The sequence below is a fragment of the Pelobates fuscus genome, chromosome 4 (genome assembly GCF_036172605.1).
Source record: "Pelobates fuscus isolate aPelFus1 chromosome 4, aPelFus1.pri, whole genome shotgun sequence".
In the NCBI taxonomy this organism is placed as follows: domain Eukaryota; kingdom Metazoa; phylum Chordata; class Amphibia; order Anura; family Pelobatidae; genus Pelobates; species Pelobates fuscus.
In genome coordinates, this window is record NC_086320.1 from 45,715,954 (window position 1) to 45,737,982 (window position 22,029).

At 35.3% G+C, this 22,029-nt stretch overlaps 1 protein-coding gene across 1 annotated transcript in view; it reads left to right on the forward strand.

Moving 5' to 3' along the window:
* Positions 1-22,029, forward strand: part of CSMD3 (CUB and Sushi multiple domains 3) — a 1,213,223-nt gene that overhangs the window by 666,738 nt on the left and 524,456 nt on the right. The window contains exons 15-16 of the mRNA XM_063451130.1: positions 2,549-2,731; positions 15,963-16,289. Coding sequence (XP_063307200.1) covers positions 2,549-2,731; positions 15,963-16,289 — 510 coding nt within the window. The remainder of the gene's footprint in view (positions 1-2,548; positions 2,732-15,962; positions 16,290-22,029) is intronic.

Here is a 22,029-nt window from a genome sequence, read left to right on the forward strand (position 1 = left end):
TTGACCCTGACATTCCAGTCATAATTTATGTAAATATATTATAATTCAAACTTGAACCTAAAATTGATATTCTGTTTAGCAACTAATCATGTTTAATCTCCAAGTACAAATTGCTTAAACAAATTAGCAATAAATGCTTATGTCAGTCTCTTGACCTCAAAACAAACCATACAAGTAACCACTGCTCAGATATAAATACTGCAGATGCTTCAAGTATGCAATCAGTAACTATACTTTCCTTTTTTTAGCATTCCGGAATACGAAAACAAAAGAAATCTCAATATATTCCGTGCAAACCATTTCAAATGCCTTAAATATTTTTATTGTTACATTTATGTAATCTCATTTTATTGACTGTTTGACCATGGTTCATACTATACATCATCTCTTGTGTTATGTAAATTGTAAAGTGCTAGTTATACCTCTTACTGTTATTACCAGAAATATTCTCTCTTTTTTTTTTAATTATAGCTTCTGACACATTATATTCTATTTCATTTTTAAGCATTAAGCACTACAGTTGTTCTAAACAGGTAGTTGAGAAAATATTTGTCAAAATATGGAGATTTTTTTTTAATAGTCATAATTTACCCCTCATTAGTTTATAATACACACCAATTTGAAGTAATTGTGACTAATTGTGTTGACCTGTCATTCGGTAGAGAAACACAAGAAGGCTGATACTATAAAAGATTTCAGAATACATTAAGAAGAAACTCTCTCTAGATATTTCACAATACAGATTTTAAAGTCTGACATTCAGAGGTCATGTCTTGTACTATTAAAAATAGCTTACCTTTTAATATACTTATGCAGTCTGCTATCAGAAGCAGCACATTATCAATCAGAATAGTTATGTATGCTCTTCTAAGCTTATAACAATTATCTTCTCAACTAATTTAAACCATTGGTTAGTTATAGATAATTAAATACAAAAATATTCAGTGTAATTCTAAGAGACATTCTAATGTCTTATAATATATTTCTAGCAATTACCAGCCTGTTAAAAATAAGAGCCCAGGAAGAGTGATCAGAGCATAAATGCACAAACGAATGCATGCATAAATTCACAATTACATATATGTATGTACAGATTCACAACAGATTTTAAAGCATATTTGATAGAGCTTTCCATTTCTATCACATTCTGTTAAACCATAGGACACCCCTTAGTTAAAGGGAAAATATAGTGCCAGGAAAACAAAGTTGTTTTCCTGGTACAATAGCTCCCGATAGTGCTCCCCTCCCTCACTCCTCCCTCCCTTCCGTGGTGCAAAAGAGGTTAAAAGCTCCTTCTGTCACCTACCTGATTCCAGCACCAATGTCCCTCAATGCTGATTCAGGCCCAATCTCCACACCTCAGCGGCATTGGGACTTTCACCATAAGAAAGCATTGTATAATTATTTCCTATGGGATTTTGGGAGAGCTGGATGTCCTCATGCTTAGCGTGAGGCTGTCCAGCGTCAGGCGACCGGAAGTATCCTAAACACCCAGAAGTCCATCTCGTGGTTTTCTGTTAGCCAGCAACTAGAGGTGGCGTTAACCCTGCCATGTAATTATTGTAGTTTCTCAAAAACCCAGACCACTTTCATGAATCCACTAGTAGATTAGTTACTAGTGGATTCACTAATGTATAATTTCTCCAATACCTCTGCACCACGCATGTGGGATAGAGGAGAATATTTTATTATAATAAACAAATATTTCAATGTCCACTGGATGAGAAGCATCCTTCTGGTTTTTAACAGATAGTGAAAAAAGTGATAAGTGCTTTCTATCCAATAAAGCAGCTATTCACCAACAATGAGTTATTTTTACCTTGTGAACAATAGAACAAAACAAGCTAGTAAATTAGGTGGACAGCGCTAAGAATTATTATAATAAAATCATACATACAAAGGTAGCAGCAGATTTCGCAATTATGTTTCTTAATCTTAAAAAAAATAGGAAATAAAAGTACAATGATAGTGCAGTATTTTATGAATAATATGGTGATAAAGATATATTCCAAAGGGGCACTCACGTTTTCCAGAGCTTAAAAAGCTCTATTTTAGGAGCCTGGACAGAACAATCCCCGTCTAAGGATTTCTTTTTGCTGGTATCAGATTCCCAAGGTAGTGCGGTTCAACATATGAAAAAAATAAGGATGTATACCAATGGTACAGTACGTATGTAAAAGTAGGATAAGTAAATAATATTAGACCTACTTACATTTGCTAGAGCAATGACCTGCTCTAGTGTATGGAGCTTTAGGTGGAACAATCCCCACCAGAATCTTTATTAATAAACAGAATGAATAAAACTATTTAAAAGTGAACTATATAGTAAAAAGAACTATAAATAAAACCAGTCCTTGTAGGCAATCCTTAATCTCCACTTGACATGTTTCGCTTACATTCACTTTTGAGAAAGCTCACTTTTTATCATGATGGATTTAAACAACACTTTTGTACTTTTTAAACATAATTATACATTTGGAAAGGTGTGTAACTAATTATAATGAAATACAATGCTAATTTATTTCTGAATCTCTCTTTAACATGGCAGAAATTGAGAAGGAAAGCTGTGGAGACCCAGGGACTCCTCTATATGGGATTCGAGAAGGAGATGGGTTTTCTAATGGAGATGCTCTGAGATTTGAATGCCAGTTTGGATTTGAACTTATAGGACAGAAATCTATTGTTTGTAAAGAAAACAACCAATGGTCTGCAAACATTCCAATATGCATATGTAAGTACAATTTTGCTTGTAATGTTTTATTATTGTTATTATTATTATTATTTTATTATTTATATAGCGCCATCAGACTCCGTAGCGCTGTACAATGGGTGGACTAACAGACATTTAATTGTAACCAGACAACTGGACGTACAGGAACAGAAGGGTGGAGGGCCCTGCTCCATGAGCTTACATTCTAGAGGGAGTGGGGTATAGTGACACAAAGGGTAAAAGTAGGGGTATGAAGTAGGTTGTTAGAAAAGTATTAATTGAAGGCTTAGTAGGTAATTTTTGAAAGTTGCAGGGGAGGAGTCATGGAGGGTGGGGGATGAAAACCAGTTTAATTGATATGCTTTCTTGAAGAAGTGAGTTTTCAATGCTTTTATGCATGAATGTAGACCTTGGTGAAATTCTTACGGAGAAGGTGCAGTCCTGGAAAAGTCTTGGAGGCGAGCTTTGGAGGTGGGAGTACGGACAGAGGATATACTTAGGTCTTTGGCAGAGCGTAGGGGCCTCGACGGGACATACTTGTGTATTAGGGAGGATAGGTAGGTTGGAGCATCATTATATAGGGACTTGTAAGCAAGCACCAGAATTTTAAATTGAGCCCTATATCTAACTGGAAGCCAATGCAGGGACTGACAGAGCGGGGAGACAGGAAAATGAGCCTCGCCGCCAAATTCATTATAGATTGCAGCGGTGCAATCTGGGAACACTGAGAAGAGTATTGCAGTAGTCCAGGCGAGAGAGAACAAGAGCATGGGCCAGCACCTTTGCCGCATCCGGGGTTAAATAGGGGCGGATGCGTGCTATGTTTTTGAGATGGAAGCGACAGGATTTGATGATTTATTGGACATGAGGGGTGAAGGAGAGGTTGGAGTAAAAAATAACACCCAGGCAGCGAGCCTGCGAGGTAGAGTTTATGGTAGCGCTGTTGACTTGGAGGGAGACAGACACAGGGGTAGTAACACTTGAGGGAGGAAAGACGAGAAGTTCTGTTTTGGACAGGTTGAGTTTAACCCCGTAAGGACACGTGACATGATTCCCTTTTATTCCCGAAGTTTGGTCCTTAAGGGGTTAAGGAAGTGAGCAGCCATCCATTTGGAAATCGAAGAGAGGCAGTCAGAGACACGAGTCAAAACGAGTTGAGAGAGATCAGGAGAGGACAGGTAGATAAGCGTGTCATCCGCATAGAAATGATAACGGAAGCCAAAGGAGCTTATGAGTTTACCAAGGGAGGCAGTGTAAATAGAGAACAGTAGGGATGCCGACAGAGATGCCGACAGAGAGCGGGTTGGGGGGAAGAGGCAGAGTCAGAGCTGTACTGAAAGAGCATTGGGAGAGGTAGGAGGCGTACCAGGAGAGAGCAGTATCCCATAGACCAAAATTACGGAGAATGTGAAGAAGATGATGATCAAGGCAGCAGAAAGATCAAGGAGAATTATGACAAAGTAATGGCCGCGAGATTTAGCAGCAATTAAATCGTTGGATACCTTGGTCACAGCCGTTTCGAAAGAATGACCAGCGCGGAATCCAGACTGAAGTGGGTCAAGCAGAGAGTTGGTTTCGAGAAAGTCAATCAGTCTGGTGTACACAACTCTCTTGAGGATCTTGGAGGCAACATCTGAGTAGTCACTATTAGCTAATCATTAGACTGTATTATTATTATTATTAATCTAGCATTGATAAGCATGACCATACAGACAATTGCATCAGGAATTAGTAGCCAAAAGAAAACATCTCTGAATGTAGTGTAGTCTGTCGAAAAACCTCAAAGAACAAAGCATCCAGTACACTGCAGATAAAGAGGTTTCATTTCGGCACCATCAAGGAGTACCAACACCCTTCATCTCACATCCCGAGACAGACATGCCAGCCCCCATGCTTTTCATCTTCTTAAGTGATTCAAATGTTTGTACTTTTTGTCTGAGTATAACATTTTTTTGTACAGACCAAACATTTCATACTATAGGCAAATGTATGATATTGCTGATAAAAACATATTGAACAGGTGATTTATTTATTGACTTGGGTGAATCGACAACCAGTTTTTAAAATGTATGCCTTATACATGTGCAAAAATATATTTTAAGAAATTGTCCAAATAAAATTCCTGCCAAACTTCCAACTAATCAATTCCAAATAATTTTACCTGTGGAGTCTATAGGAGATATCAATTTAGAAAAACTTCTATCATTGTAAAGTGCTGTAGAAAATTTTGGCTCTATATAAATTATATATTGATTAACATGAATTTTATTCTGACAAACAACTTTTGCACATGTGTAACAGCAAATAGAGTTGGAAAATTCTTTCTAATTCACCTATTTTGTAAATCATTTCTTAGTTCTCACCATCCTTGTGTTTAGGGAATAGACCGAAAAGTATTTTTTTCTGCAAGAGGATTATTCTTTCTATTCTTTGTCAATTTGTTTTTAAAATAGAATGAAGCTGTAGGTGGATCTCTTTGCATAGGACCATGAGACAGTGAATTTAATCACACTGTGTCAGGTTGCAAGAATATCTATAGCGAGTCACAGTTAAGCTACTTTAGTAGTGTAATTTAACTCATCTCTATATGTGAATGCAGAAAAGTAGTAATACATTAAACTTTTTGTTTTTTACTGAAGGTCATTTTTTTATTCAAACTTGTCTTTTCCCATTATACAAGACATTTTTTTGTACTGTCAGCAATGTTCCAAAGGCTACAGTATGGTATGTAGAATGGAGGTTTTTGTTGTTTTGTTTTAAACATTTGCCATTGATTCTGGTGTTTGCTGCATCTTGCAGCCTTCATTATTTAATCTAAATTTCAAAAATATAAATTGTTATGAATATAAAAAGTCAAACTTTAATCTTCCTTATGTGAACTGGAAAATCAAAACAGCTGCTTGTGTCAGGAGCACACATATTCTAAACTCCCTACTGGGATTATCTCTAAAACAAGTCATGGAGGAGCCAACTCGTAAAGAGGCCATACTAGATTTAGTGTTAACAAATGGAGATTTGGTATCAGATATTACTGTAGGTGAACATTTAGGATCCAGTGATCATCAGTCAGTGTGGTTTAACCCCTTAAGGACAAAGCTTCTGGAATAAAAGGGAATCATGACATGTATAATGGCATAATATAAGAACAGTGACTAAGTCACACCACACAAAAACAAAAGTTTTAGACTTTATAAAAACAGACTTTTCTAAAACTAAAATATGTGTTAATGAGTCATTATCAGACTGGAGCAAGTTAAAAGGAGTCCAAGAGAAATTGGATTATTTAAACGTTGCACTGCTGAAGGGAATAGAAAATTGCATTAGGCTTGTCAGTAAAAGCAAACAATTCAAGAAATCACTGTGGTACTCCACAGATGTGGCCAAAATAATAAAAAAAAAACAAAAAGTTAGCATTTAGTAATTATAAAAAAACAGAGTGAGGAAGATAGACAGTTCTATAAGATTAGGCAGAAAGAGGCTAAGAAAGTTATAAGAGCCTCCAAATCACACACAGAAGAGAAAATAGCACAGTCAGTAAAAAAAAAGGGGGACAAAACACTTTTAGATACATAAATGGTAAAAGGAAAGTAAAACAAGGATTAGTTAGATTAAAGACAAAAGAAGGAAGGTATGTAGAAGAGGATAAAGGTCTAGCTGACTGCCTCAATCAATATTTTTGTTCAGTATTTACAGATGAATATGAAGGAAAGGGACTTCAGTTAGGAAAAAGGAGAGTTCAAAGAAGGGCAACTAAACTGGTTCATGGATTGCAGGATAAAACTTACAAGGAAAGGTTAAAGGAACTTAACATGAATAGCTTGGAGGAAAGACGAGACAGGGATGATATGATAGAAACATTTAAATACATAAAGGGAATCAACACGATAAAGGAGGAGACTATATTTAAAATAAGAAAAACTACCACAACAAGAGGACATAGTCTAAAATTAGAAGGACAAAGGTTTAAAAATAATATCAGGAAGTATTACTTTACTGAGAGGGTAGTGGATGCATGGAATAGCCTTGCGGTTGAAGTGGTAGAGGTTAACACAGTAAAGGAGTTTAAGCATGTGTGGGATAGGCATTAGGCTATCCTAACTATAAGATAAAGCCAGGGACTAATGAAAGTATTTAGAAAATTGGGCAGACTAGTTGGCCCGAATGGTTCTTATCTGCCGTCACATTCTATGTTTCTATGTTTCTATGTTGGATGGTAAGTTGATGGATGCATTAAAAATACATTACTTTTTAAGGAATTAAATATGTAAAAAAACAAGTTAATTCTAAATTCTAAATATTTCATTTACTGGATGTCTAAATCACTGTAAGTTCAAATCTCTTTTGTTTCTGTGATACAAAATACAAAGTATACAGTCCAACCGTTTTCTAAAAGCTCAAAAACCTGTATGGGATTCCCTTAGACCACACCTTAGCAGTATAAACAATAAATAAAAAAATAGCTTTTATGAATAAAAATGAATTTTTTCTGTGTATGTAGCCCTATCCACACCTACCCTGACTGTGACTCTAACAGCCTAAATGAAAACAATGATTTTATTTTCAATACAGCACAGCACAATGTGTTTACTTAAAAACATTGCTTGCTCTATAAATTAAACTTTAATCACACACGTGAGCATGGTGCAGACTATAGCAGGCTATTATTTGAAAGGATGTAACAAATTCTAAATTAAACTCATTGTGCAATAAGAGGATGCTAAGAAATGTAGAGTTTTTCAGGAAGTTTGTAAAATAGGATGTGTAAGTCTTAACCCAAGAGCTGTGACTAGGAATGCATAAACAAGTTATTTAACCACTACAGTGCAGATAATTGAGCAGTGAGACTGCAGGGGCATGATCTATACACCAAAATCACTTAATTAAGCTAAAACTGTGTTTGAGAGTCCCTTTAAGTACCTAATCCCAGCACGTTCCATTGCATAGGGCTTTATTCTAACATCACTCCATGGAGATGGAGTGGGAAGTGCATACTTGGGTTCAGTGCTGAAAAATGCCTTCATATGCCTTGAATTAGTCATATGTTAGTAGTTACCAGCACTGTATGTGTGCACATCTACGATGAGAACTGTCAATGAAAGATCAATTAATAACAACTGATGTTGCAGTAACCTTTTGGAAATGTAGTGTTGTTCATTGCTTATAAGCCAAAAACACTGGTCAATGAACTAAAGCAGGGATTCATTTACTGGTTCTAGTGATGCAAAATAGATTTGACAGTTTATTTAAATGTTTCAATCAGAGAGTGCAAGAGATATTTGCTAATAAACAAGTAAAATTTTTAAAATGAAAAACAAATGCCTGCGAGTGTTGAGCACGTATTATGACTTCCCAGTAGGAAAGCATTAAATCAATCAATCAATCAATCAGTGATCTGGCAGACAGCCACAAGAGGCAGTATTATCCATGGAATGAAAACATCTATAAAATGCCAATGTTTTCAGCTGCAGGGTTAAAGGGACAATGAGATGAAATGATCTGGGTGCCTATAGTGTCCCTTTACAAAGAATGTGAAACCTGTTGTTTATCAAGTTACAGGCATAAAATGATTTTTATAAGAAATATGACACTAGGGACGTTATAAAATAGTAACCTAAAATATAACATAGATATATAATTTAATAAAAATGCATGTTAAAGTGCTTTTTGAACCACCATGACCACTTCTGCTTTTTAAGTGGTGGTAGGAGTCAGGATATGCAATCTTTTAGCTTGAAAACTAAAGGTAAGTTAAACTTATTTAAAAACTATTTGTAAGTGATTGGTATGGGGGTACCTATAGAATAATGCCTTATAGAGCATTATTCATTATTTTAAAAAAAATGAATAAGGGTTGGAGTAACCCTTTAATTTTGATACATACAAAGAATTTAAATTCTGGTATTCTACCATCATAATCTTTTTTTTTTGTATAGTATGTAGATGGCTCAACAAGCTCTGTGGGTTTTTTCCCATGAACTTCTTATGTACTATATAAAACATGTCAGAGTAGATCTGAATTGCTTTGATTACAGTCAGCCAAGATTGTAGGAAATTAATAACATCAATATCAGTGTTACAATCACATACCTTCTTTGAGTGTTTAAAAAAAATATTTGAAGAATGTAAAGTTAGTAATTAGTGATGTCGCGAACTGTCCGCCGAACCGTTCGCGAACATTTCGCCAGCGAACAATAGTGTGTTCGCGGCGAAACGAACATACGCAATTTCCGGTCCGCCCCCTATACGTCATCATTGAGTGAACTTTGGCCCGGAACCTCACAGTCAGCAGACACATTCCAGCCAATCAGCAGCATACCCTCCCTCCCAGGAAGTGTCTGCTGACTGTGAGGTTCCGGGCCAAAGTTCACTCAATGATGACGTATAGGGGGCGGACCGGAAATTGCGTATGTTCGTTTCGCCGCGAACACGCTATTGTTCGCCGGTGAAATGTTCGCGAACGGTTCGGCGGACAGTTCGCGACATCACTATTAGTAATATTTCCACTTTTTTAAATTTGTCCAAAGCTCAAGAACAAAAAAGTTTAAATTGTTTTAATAAAATAAAATACCATCTTTAGTTAGAGGTTTCTCAAGTCACTTTTGTTGCACAACAATTCAAACATTTTGGTAATCAGCATAATGGATTAAAACACATAGAGGAACTACTATGAATTCTTGTCCAAGATTTTATCAGAAAGATTACTAGGGGAAGTTGTGGCTTCTCAAAATTCTAGTGATCTTTTGTGAAATACTTTTTTTTATAGTAAAAGGCCTCAATATAATTTTTGTCGGATAAGCTTTGCCAATGATTTAGTATGTTTGGATAAACTTTTAAAAAAATTAATTGCATTAAAATATAAAAAAAATATAAAATATTTTTATGTAAAAAAAATATAAATTATCTATGACTAAATTAAAATATTTTTTTACAATATGAATAATTTTAAAAGTTTATTCAAAATTATTTGGAAAGCTTATCCAACAATATGCAGTTAAGGCTTTAATGTTAAATATCCAGAACATTGTAGCATTTAGTAAAACCTTAAGGACTACATGTATGTTAAATTGTTATAAAACAGGGTCCAAATAAGATATTTGAATTTTATCAGTTAAAAAAATAGACTCTGGTATGAATTATTAAAAAAGTAAAACGTCAAAATCCATGGTTGATAAAGAAATGATTTATTCAAAACATTTAAAGGGCCATTACATCCCATAACAACTTCAACTCAATGAAGTCTCTATGCAGGCTGGAGTTCCTGGGTTTCCTCTTACCTAATAGGGATGAACAAATTTTGGACAGTTTATACTCTAAAGTTGTCCCACCAGTCAGCTGCCTCTACTATAGCCTTTCTTTTTAAAGTGATAAGCTAGTGCTCATGGCAAAACTTCTCAGAAGACCAGTGGCCAGAAGGAAGGACAGATGAGAAGCAGCTGATGGCTGCTTGGGAGATAACTTCATAATAGAACTATTTGAAAATGGTTTACCTCCTAAAGCAAGATGGCTTACAGGGACTTATGCCCCATAGTGACTTCATAAAAATGAAAGCTGTTGTTATGGGCTGTTTTATATACAAGTGTTTCTTTGTATTACTTGCCATGAGGTACGAATCAGGACTAAATCATTATGCACATTCTTATTTAAAACATATTAAGGAATAAGAAAAAATAAAATATGGATTAAATGAATTAGTTTTTTTTGTGACCTGGACTGTTTTTAACATATTTAACACAACTATTAACACTCTGGGAATTCAGAACATGCATGAATAATTTCCTGATTGGCTATAGATACAACACCCTGGTGCAGATAAAGTTTGCTTCAAATAGTTGGCAAAAAAATGTTTAATGTAACCCGGCATGTCACTATTAACAAAACATAATTGATTGTTATTATCCAGAGCTTGTTTTATACATGTGTGGTTTAAAGACATTAATCAAACAAGTAAAGTATCAAATTTTGACAGCTGCTAAATATTTCACAAAAATGAGTACACCATGTTTCCTATTAATTTGTTAAGGCTAATAACACAGCTCTCTTGTTGGCTCTTTTTAGATAATTTTGAATTTTAATGAGAAACAAAGTCAAGATGTCCTTTTGCAATTAGATCTAGCATTAACAGAGCTATCTATTGGCTTAAGATATGTAATTTTATTTCTACATTAAATATATATATATATATATATATATATATATATATAATCTGTTTTTTTCCAACCATTATTATAATGAGAATCTATATAACTTTCTTTGTAAGGACGATGAGAAATCTATCTATCCCTCTATCTAATTAACATCATGCTTGTTTATTTTAGGAGTGACCAACATCACATTGTTTATGTGGGATTATTACAGCTTTGTTAATAATAAAGAGCTTTTATGAAAGAAAGGAAGGAAATGTGTAATCTCAGTTTAAAAAATATTGAGTTTCAGTTAATATTAAAATATCAACTTAAGAGAGCTTAAGAGAGTTTGAATGGATAGGAGAGAGTGAGTTAGCCATATGTAAGAATGATGGACATAGCATTGAAACCTTAATGATATTAAAAGGTTTCCAAGAGAAGATGGATGGAGAACCGGTGATACTTCTGGGAAATATCAAGTATAAGAGTAAGTGATGGATTACCAGAGAATGAGACAGAGAAAAAATGATGGGATAAAAATTCCATAAGAGACATTAGAACTGTGCCAGAAATACCTACATAATGGAACATATTAAAAGCATAATGAAATCTCCAGTGTCAATGGCACCATAGACGTCCTGAGTAATCGGAATAGATATTTGAAGTTATGAATGTATGAATTATATGATTTTAGGAATTTGTTGTTTTATTTGCTATTGCTACTGCCATTAAAATCTGCATATTCTTCAAGCAACATTTTATGAAACTGTAGGGCATACTACTGAGTTTTTTGCCAATTTTTGGGGGTTTTCATATATTTTAATATTACTATGATCTAAATGAGTCAAAAAGCTAATCTAGCTGTGAGCCTCTTGTTCACTGTTTTAAGACCAGTATTACCTTATTGACAAACCTAAAATGATTGTCTGGGGTTGCTCTATCTCTTGTGCAGGGTAATACTAATCGCTAATATCTGCGATCTGGATAGCTCTTCTGGGTAGGATAAATCTGTTTTCCAGATTATACAGATTCCTGCTGGTATGATGCAAGTAAGCTTAAACAAGTATTTAATGCACCATAACCACTACAGTGTGCTGTGGTAGCTATGGTGCCTGTAATGCTCTGGGCCTACCATTATGTAGTGCTTGAAGTGTTTATTTAAAGTGACACTACAGTGACACTGTTTTGCTAAGGTATAAGGGGAGAGATGCGTGTAAAAGAGGATACCAGTATAAGGTGCTTGGAGCTCAGTCCTGGCTCTAGCAGCTTGTATAAGTTGCTCTTTTCTGGTAAAATAATGCACTCTGACCATTATATCCCTGGAGGGGAGCATAGTAGATGCAAAAGTCCTCGGAAGCCGGTGCACCCTATTAGCAATAGGTCATTTTTCTACATTTAGGGTCGGAGTGTAAGCAAAAATGCTATTACAAAATCATAAAGAGTGGCATTATTGACTGTCTTGTCAATCCCCTGCAGCCTTATATTATTTCTTCTGGTGCGGTCCTCTTGGTCTTCCAGTTTACACTTGGTTGTCGCTACTCTGTCCTCCAGGGCTTCATGTGGTTTAGCCATGTTACTATGCGCCCTTTTCAACTCCTCCATCTTGCCCTCTAAGTCTGTGGTTCTATCTCCCAGACCCTCTCTTTTCTTCGATTTTCTGTCAATTTATGAAAGCTGTGCTGCAGTGAGCATTGTATCTTATCCCAAAATTTTTTATAGTGGCTTCTATGAGATCAGTTTGTTCAGTGGTTTACATGGTGATACATCACACTCTGATGAACTAGATGTCGGTGATGCAAGCCTGCACTTGCCATCTTGTTTTAGATGCTCCCATAAGAGAGTGCAGATGCTCCCATAGAGGAGTGCAGATGCGGAGGCTCCCTTCACCAGTGTTAATTTTTTTGGCACCTAGGGATCTCATCACTGCCATATCCCCTATATTCTCCAGTCAATCAGTACTTTGTGAGGTAGATATTTGAGGTGTAAAGTTTCTTTATACGAGTACTCTCTCGGGAGCATAGAACTAACACATCCAACTACATCAACCTCTGGAGTTGTATGTATTACCAAGGTCTTACAGGAAGCCTGGATCACATAGAGGTTGGGGTTCCCACTAAATTGCTGATACAGAAGAATGTCAGCTTTTAAGTAATTAACACTGTTGTAGATGGCCTACAGCTCCTAACACCGCTTCACCCCCACCCCTCCACTCTGCCATTTGTGGTTTTTATATTGTATGCAAAGTGGATACTTTGTGTGCACGTGCCCACATGAACCCAACACCATTTTTTATATAAGGTAGCATGATGTGGTATATCATTTTGTGTTTATATACTTAATTGCCCTTGCCCCTTACAAATTAGTTACTATGCCTTGCCAGCTTAAATAACAAAAACATGTAACTTTTTTTTCTATTCCATTAAGTCCCATATCATTGGTTAAACTTGTCTTAATTAAATAATACACAAATAAAATAGTCAAATAAATGAGTCTTACATATACAGGTAAATATGATGAAAATCAGCAATAAAAACAAAGCTTAGTAATTTTGAAAGCATATGGCATGTGGTGTGTGCGTGACGCTTATGCATTGATAGCAGATACAGATGTTGCCAAAGTTACAGTACATGTTGGCTCTGTAAAAAAAGGCATTTGGCATGCTTAGTTTCTGTAAATGACTGCAATCTGGTTCATTATTTCACACCATTGACTGCATTTACTCAGGCTCGCAATATAAATGCAATACATCATTTTTTTAATGAAATTATATATCCATCAAGTAAAGCAAAAAATAAAACATAATATTTGTTCCTAGTATTTGAAATGACTAGCAATTACATATGTTTGAAACATATGAGCATTAGTTTGCACTGCATGAATAGTGCTGAAATTAGCAGATTTCTTTTTCATCATCTGTTTCACAAAACGCTCTTCTAGGTCTGGAGTAACAGAAATTAAATTGTGACAATTTTATAGACAGTGATAAATTATGTGGATTTTGAAAATGTATTCTTCACATTTCAGTTGTTATTAACCACATTCACAGTGCGTATGGCTTAGATTGTTATGATTTTAAACAGTTGTTCCTTATAAAGGAAGTTATAAAGTCTTAGGAACTGTCTCCCTTTCACCTCCAATGTCAAAACCTTCTATTCATTGAAGAATGCATAGATTAGCAAATCTATTACACGCGACAGATTGACAGGAGTTTGGGTCATTGGACAAAGTTACCCTTTTCAGATCCAATATACAACACATAAAAATACACACCGTTTTTTTTTTTTAACAAAAAAAAGTTAAAGGAACACAGTAGCATTAGGACTACAAACATATATTTCTGACACTATAGTTTTAGCCTAGCTATATTGGTTCCACCACTGAGTAAGGGTTTACTTGCCATGCTGGTCTAAGCCAATCCAATCCTTTGACATAGGGAAGAATGGGGAGGCTAATGATGTGTCAATCAAATGCTCCCAAGTACGAGAATTTGATTGATAGCTATTTGGTTCTCATAGGGGAAGTGACTCTAGAGGTTGTCAAGCAGACAGGCACTAGAGGTGTATTAAACCCTGCATTTAAAACATAGCAGTTTCAATAAAACAGCAACATTTTTTTTTTAGATAAAGTGGTTTGGGTGCCTTTGGTGGTCCTTTAACAGCTATGAAATACATTTAAAATAATTTAGGACAAAATATATATATTATTATTATTTTTTTTTTACATCAAAACAATATACAGTTGTCCCTTCTGCTGGGATTATGTCATTCTGTCAGAAATTCTGCACTAGATTGTAGGGTTCTTTATTTAAGTTGGTCCACTGACAATTCAATTGTAAAAATAGCTGAGTGTAGCAGAATTATAATTTGGCAATAATTCACAAGAACTCACTAGTTTGTAAATAACCCCATGTTTATTAGTAGAAAAAGGATATGTTACTTACGCTATGCAGTATATTTTGGATTTAATTCCATCCACGAATCATACCCTACAACAGAATAGGGGTTTATTCACTAAACACTAAATTGTAGGGAAGTTAAAGCCAAATGGCAGAATGTAAGTAGAATTAGCTTGGCTGTTTTAGCTTAAAATGTATTTATTTTTTTTAATAAATTTTCATCTAGTATGTTACCCTACTGTAGTTTTAACCCTTCAATGTACAACATTGCAGTTTTGTAGAAACTGCAATTGTTTTCATTGCAGCATCAAACACACCACACATGGCTGTCTTCCTTTAAGCTATAAGAGGGGCTTCGGCAGCAACAACCGTGTAAAACTCTGTCATGTGACCATTGCAGCTCATAGGATATCATTGAATTCATTGCTTTCCTATAAGAAAAATGTGGATCTACATACCGCTTCCCAATTTTGTACATCAGATCCTCAATGTTCCCCTATGAGGAGCATTGGATTATCCTTTAGCTCAAGAGCCAGATGACACTGTGGGAGGAGGCACAGGCAGCAGCACAGATGGAGTCTCCACACTGGAAAAAAGGCATGAAAAAAAGAAAAGGTAGTTTAAAAAAAAATAAAAACAACAACTTTATTTCAAAATGGGTGGCCCTAAAACTAATCTGCAACTTGGCCACTTTCACGTTAGAAATGCAAATTTGTACTCTTAACACTGTAGTGTTCCTTTAATGCAGTAAGTAGGCTGCAGTAGACAGCGCTCTTATATATATATACAGATTAATGAAATACTGGTACCATTTGCAGCCATTATACCTAAAACAGGTTAGGTTTATGTTGACAGGATCATGCAGTACTTGTATCTGTGGTAGAATGTGCTGTTTTATTTCTTAGTAGACATGCAGCATTCGTGCTTTACTGGTGTATTAGTAGACAATATTAAGCAACACTTGTATCTACAGTAGATTATGTCTCTTAGTAGTTAATGAAGTACTTGTATGTTATTCATGTAGAAGAATTGTTATGATCTCAATGCACAGAGACAAAGAAAACCAATTACTGCTGACAATTGTGTTTTTTTATTTGGAATCTATCCAAGAATTATATTCACACTGGACATTCATAAAATTAATGAGCAGCGCTTTACTTAAATATTTCTTACCAATGTGGAAAGCTCAATAATACATGTCGGTTCTCTAATTTATTTTGCTTTTCTTTTACAGTTCCTTGCCTATCTAATTTCACAGCGCCGATGGGAACAGTACTATCACCTGACTACCCAGAGGGATATGGAAATAATTTAAACTGTATCTGGACAATAATATCAGATCCAGGAAGCCGAATACACCTTTCATTTAATGATTTTGATCTAGAAACTCAATTTGATTTTCTTGCTATTAAAGATGGTGACTCTTTGGATTCTCCGATATTAGGAACATTTACTGGAGCAGAAGTTCCCTCTCATCTTACCAGCAACAATCATATACTACGACTCGAATTTCAAGCAGATCACTCAATGTCTGGACGAGGATTCAATATTACATATAGCAGTAAGTGTTTTTGAATAAATCTTTTTTTTTTGCTTTGCTTTATATTTTCTATATGCAGTGTACATCATATTCTAATATTAATTCCAATATTTCAGTTTTTAGTTTTAACTCTTTATTTTATTCATGAACAAATAAGCATAGTTGGTTCTTTTTTATAATTAATATTAATCAAACTCAAATATTTGTTCTGTACTCAATAGGTTTCAAATATGAGAAACAAGTGTTATAGTGGTATATTGTTCTGAAAGACACCAGAGATTTGTCCAATAAACATTAAACATTGATAGAGTTTCAAAATGTAAGTCAAATTATCCAAGCTATTGGTTCCTGGTGTAAGGATATACAGTATACTTAGTTCTGCAAAGATTGCAGGACTGCACCAGGAAGGGACTCTAATGGCCTAGTTCCTGTCTAAGTGTCACAAGTGTCTCAGGTGGCCTAAGGGACTAACGTAAACACTACATGTTCTAGGAAAAGGCAGAGTTTACAATAGTTTTTCCTTAGAAAAATAGTTTTTCCCAGAAAAACTACATTAAGCAGTAGTGGTCCTGATACGTAAAGTGTCACGTTGTGTCAAGAGTGTCAAGTAAATGTTCAATGTACTTATATCACAATGCACTATATTTTCAGATGGACATACACCTGTATAATTACACCTATCACCTATACAGTATAGAAAAAAAACTATATTATTATATACTATACTATATAATACTGATTTCCATAGCACTTCAATACTGCTATGCATATAATTCAAATACACACATTACAAGGGTTATTTGCTAAGGTTGGGATTTATTGTGAATGAAAGGAACACTGTAGCATCAGGAATACAAACTTGTATTTCCAACTTGTATTCCCAACACTTTAGTGCCTCTGTCCCTAGTTACATAGTCTCAAACTCCTCCAGCACTCTTTACTTATCTTTCTTATGCAGCATCATGGAGGAGCACTGGGAAACCTGATGTGCATGCATGGTATGCATCAAAGTTTTTGCATAGTAAAGCATTGAATCAAAACTTTCCTATGGGGGCTGCAATGTCATGTAACCATGTTTTACTTAGTCACTGCAGACAAATCCAGTGGAGGTGCATTTAACCCTTCAAGGTAAACATTGCTGTTTCTGAAAAACAGTAGTTTTTTAACTTGAATGATTAAATTGACAGGGCCATCGAAACCAGGCCACTTCATCCCATTGACTTTAGTGGTCCTTTGATAGTGAATTTCAGAATAGGAATCAGATGTGAGGGCTCTGTGTTCAGACAATATTTCACAGATTTTGACTTATGCATATAAAATGCTAAAGGAATAGGAAAACTCATTCTCTCTTATCTAGGGTGCCATTATCCTATTAAAAGGTTATACCCATGTAAAAATCCAGATTTGATATTAAGTCCATCAATGAACACTTACACTCTTTTTTATGGATGCATAAAAAATATATATTATTATAATTTTATTTGTATTTAAATTGCAACTACAACAACCATATTACTCAGGTTGGTTTCATTATTTCCATTTTTTTTAGAATTTAATTTAGCACAACAATACAGTTCTACAATCCTTTGGAGCAGAGGCATGGTTCAATTCACCTCCTCTATCCTTCATGAACACGCTCACCAATGTTATTGTATCTGTACCATCACTCTTTGACGAAGAACAACTTATTATTCACTGTTTGTAAAGCTTGGCAGATATATATATATATTTTTAAATGGCCGTCATACTGATTTGTCTCTATTTTAACATTATTGGGGAACCACTTCTTCCAACATGGTATAAACATGGAGAAAATATTGCCTTAACAGTGTTCATTTGAAATAGTTTTGACATTTTTCTTTCTTCTCTAACTTTTCTAATATAAGCCCCATGATTTCCCACTATGGCTCAGCCACCTTCCCTGCCCCTGATTACCTCCAGGAGGATGTGCTGTACAGAAGTGTTGGTTGTTCTCTTTGCTGAAGTTATGTGGCTAGTTAGAATTGCATTGAATTCATTAAAATGCAGCATGTTCTTGTTCTGGCTAATTTTTTACATCGACTCTCCAGAATACACAGTTGCCATGGCTCACATAGAGAGGTGGAGATATGGCTCCTTGGTAGTTTTGATTTGCGCTCACCTATGTTTTTTTGAAAGCTAGTAACACCCCTGATTAAGAATCAATAACAATCCAAACAAAATGAAAAACCTGTCCTAATGTTATTAGAGTTGCTTTAAATTTATTATTTGATGGAAATGATTGTAGCATTTTAATGTCATTTTAGAGAAAACATCAAGTTATATGTCCACTCTTATTGCCCTTGGTGAATGCTTAATAGTATCTGCCAAGACCAAGATCCTGCAATTAGTAACAATATAAATTTTGTGTCTTTTCAAAGTGACACTATTGGATAATGCTGTCACTAATAAGTTCTCAAAGTATAATTGTGTAGCATTAACATTAAATTGCTTGTGACATATGTCATGACAGCTTGGTACATAAAACTGCTGTTTTGCCAGTAGGCTTTTCCTTTTTTCACTGTTAAATATTTTCATTTGTCTCTAGTTCAGATGTCACACATGACTTAAAGCATTGCACTATTCCTGCCGAAGTGAAACATATGCAGGGCACACAACAAGTGCATTATTATATAATTATTATATAAGGAGGTATATATATATATATATATATATATATATACAATACACATATATTCTGTTTCATATATACATATATATATATTATTATCAAGACTTTTGATAAAAGTCCAGATGGGACTGAAACGTTGACATTTTCTACTTGAAATTTTTGCTGCAAGAAAGAAGCACTATTTTTGAACCATATCAAGTCCTGTGAGTGCTTTCCTACAAGGTATTCTATATTATGGCCAGGATTAGCATCAAGGCATTAGAAGACTGGGAGCAGTGAGAGTGCAGGACACGAGGAGTTTATATTTATACATATATATAAATATAACATTTTCTGAATAAACATTTGGAATACTTTTATTTTATTTAAATGTAGGTTGCAGAACATTTATAAAGTTACCTTATTTGTAATTTATCAACAGAACTGTACTTTGGCATTTCTACATAATTTCTAGTGGAATAATACCATTATTTTTCTTTAATAAGAAAAAAACATATAAATATGCATGTTTATGTGAAAGCATATAAAAATCCAAAGGCACATGATCTGCAAACAACCACTTGTTAAGTGGCCACTTGTTAAGTGGGCTCTGCATATCCTCCTGAGACCCAGCTCATTAACTTGTGTCCTCTGTACTGGACATTTCGTTCACATGCATCTCCTTTTATTCTTTTGAGCTACTCTATCAATCCCTGCTGTATTGTAATGGAACATCCTGGGCTTTCCCGCCCATATCTAACGCCGGACGCAGCAAAGGTACTGGTTCATGCTGTTGTTCTCTCTCGCCTTGACTATTGCAATTCCCTTCTCACCGGTCTTACATGTTCCCAGCTTGCACCGCTGCAATCTATAATGAATGTGGCTGCGAGGCTTATTTTCCTGTCCGGTCGCACCTCCCATGCCTCCACGCTCTGTCAGTCCCTGCATTGGCTTCCAGTTAGATATAGGGCCCAATTCAAAATTCTGGTGCTTGCTTACAAATCCCTACATAATGCTGCTCCAACATACCTATCCTCCCTCATACACAAGTATGTCCCATTGAGACCCCTACGCTCAGCCCAAGACCTACGCCTATCCTCTGCCCGGATCCCCACCTCTGATGCTCGCCTTCAAGACTTCTCCAGGGCTGCACCTCTTCTGTGGAACTCTGTTCCCTCCTCAATCAGACTTTCACTCAGCCTCCACTCCTTCAAAAAATCTCTGAAAGCTCACTTCTTCATTAAAGCGTATCAATTACACTGTCAGCAGGTTTCTCATCCCCCACCCCATGACTCCTTTCCTGCAACTGTCAAAAATGACCTACCAAGCACTCAATAAACCCTTCTCTAACAAACTATTTAATTCCCCTACTTTAACCCTTTGTGTCACTATACCCCACTCCCTCTAGCATGTAAGCTCATCGAGCAGGGCCCTCAACCCCCTCTGTTCCTGTACGTCCAGTTGTCTGATCTCAATTATGTGTCTGTTAGTCCACCCAATGTACAGTGCTACGGAATTTGTTGTCGCTATATAAATGATAAAATAATAATAATAATAATAATAATAATAATAATATGTCATGAGTCATATGTCCTGGGATACTGGGAACTTCCTCTTCATTTTCATTAAAACATTTTCCTTGGTTCCCTGGAGGATATAGCCCATAATAACATACAACTATTATAGATGTAACCACAACTTGTCAAAAATATGTATGGGAAGTTAGTTCTAAAGTTATTTTGTGTACTCAAAAGAAGGTGCCATTTGAAGTAAAATAAACCTAAAATGTGGTCAAGTTTGCAAAGTGATGATTTAAATTGTTCCAAAATTACATCAACTGGGAGGGAAAACCATACAGATAAATAGCAGGATATTAATTATACAAAAAGCAATTTTTAGAGAAATCAGAAATAATATTAAGGCAGGTATTTAAGGGTCTGAAACTAGCATTAGGCTATAAATTTCAGACTCGGAGAAAATGACTGACGTATTAGGATGGAATAAGTCCTTTATTGATGTAGACTTAAATACCTAATGCCTGTATAATTCAGAAAAGGTACAGAAAATCTAAAATTTTGGGAAGACCAGAAAAACTAGCCCCAACCTATTGACTTACAGATCAATGGTATTCCTAAAAATACTAACCACCTGTCATGATTGGTAAGAAGCCTGTTGGAATCACTGTTAAATGACTGAATGATAGACTACTGATAGAAAACAAGAACAGCATGGACTGACAGATATTATTGTCTGGTTTCACTAGTTCCAGACAAAAAAATATAATGCTGCTGTGTACAAGGCTTGGCACCCCTCAATCAACAACAACCCTGTATGTATATTTGTTGATCTGTTATCTTTAACATTACCATAGAGACATGATCTAGAGCATTTGATAGAGAAACTCAATGAAACTAACTTCAGATAGATATTGGTCTTTTGAACAAACTGATACCAGTGTTGGACAAGAGCAAAGACAGCACATGTTCTGAGCAATGCTTAACTTGATCAGGCTTATCAAAACCATATTTATGGAGATAACGACCATATAGGAACACCAGAAAACATACATATATTCTCTAAATTCTGTTATAAGAGATGATGATTAGCTTCCTTGACTTAGCGATTTTCCTGTAGATGTCCATGAGTGAACTACTATGCATTTACCAGATTACTTCTATCTGTTGTAATGGAATCCATACTGAAAACTTCAATTCAGGTAGATAAATGATGTCCAAATCTAGACAAAATTAATGTTGCTAATGTTGAAGTGGAAGGGACTAGGTCAGCATGACACTATAACCACTACAGTGGTATGTAGACACTATAACCACTACAGTGGTATGTAGTGCTCAAAATGCCGCTTTAGGGCATAATATGGCTAGAATAAATTAGAGCATAATGTTTATTATATGACAGCTGCAAATTCTGCTTACCATCAGTGTACCTGTCAATGTTTTATTAAAGCATAAAGCTTCCAATTTATTTTTATCATTATCAAGAACAGTTTTATACATATGTGGATCATTTTATTCAGTGACAAACCTATACTGACACCTGATGGTGCAACTAGTATCAAACCTAACTACTGACATCAACAGTGATTACTGTCTTACAGTATGTAAGTGAAAATGT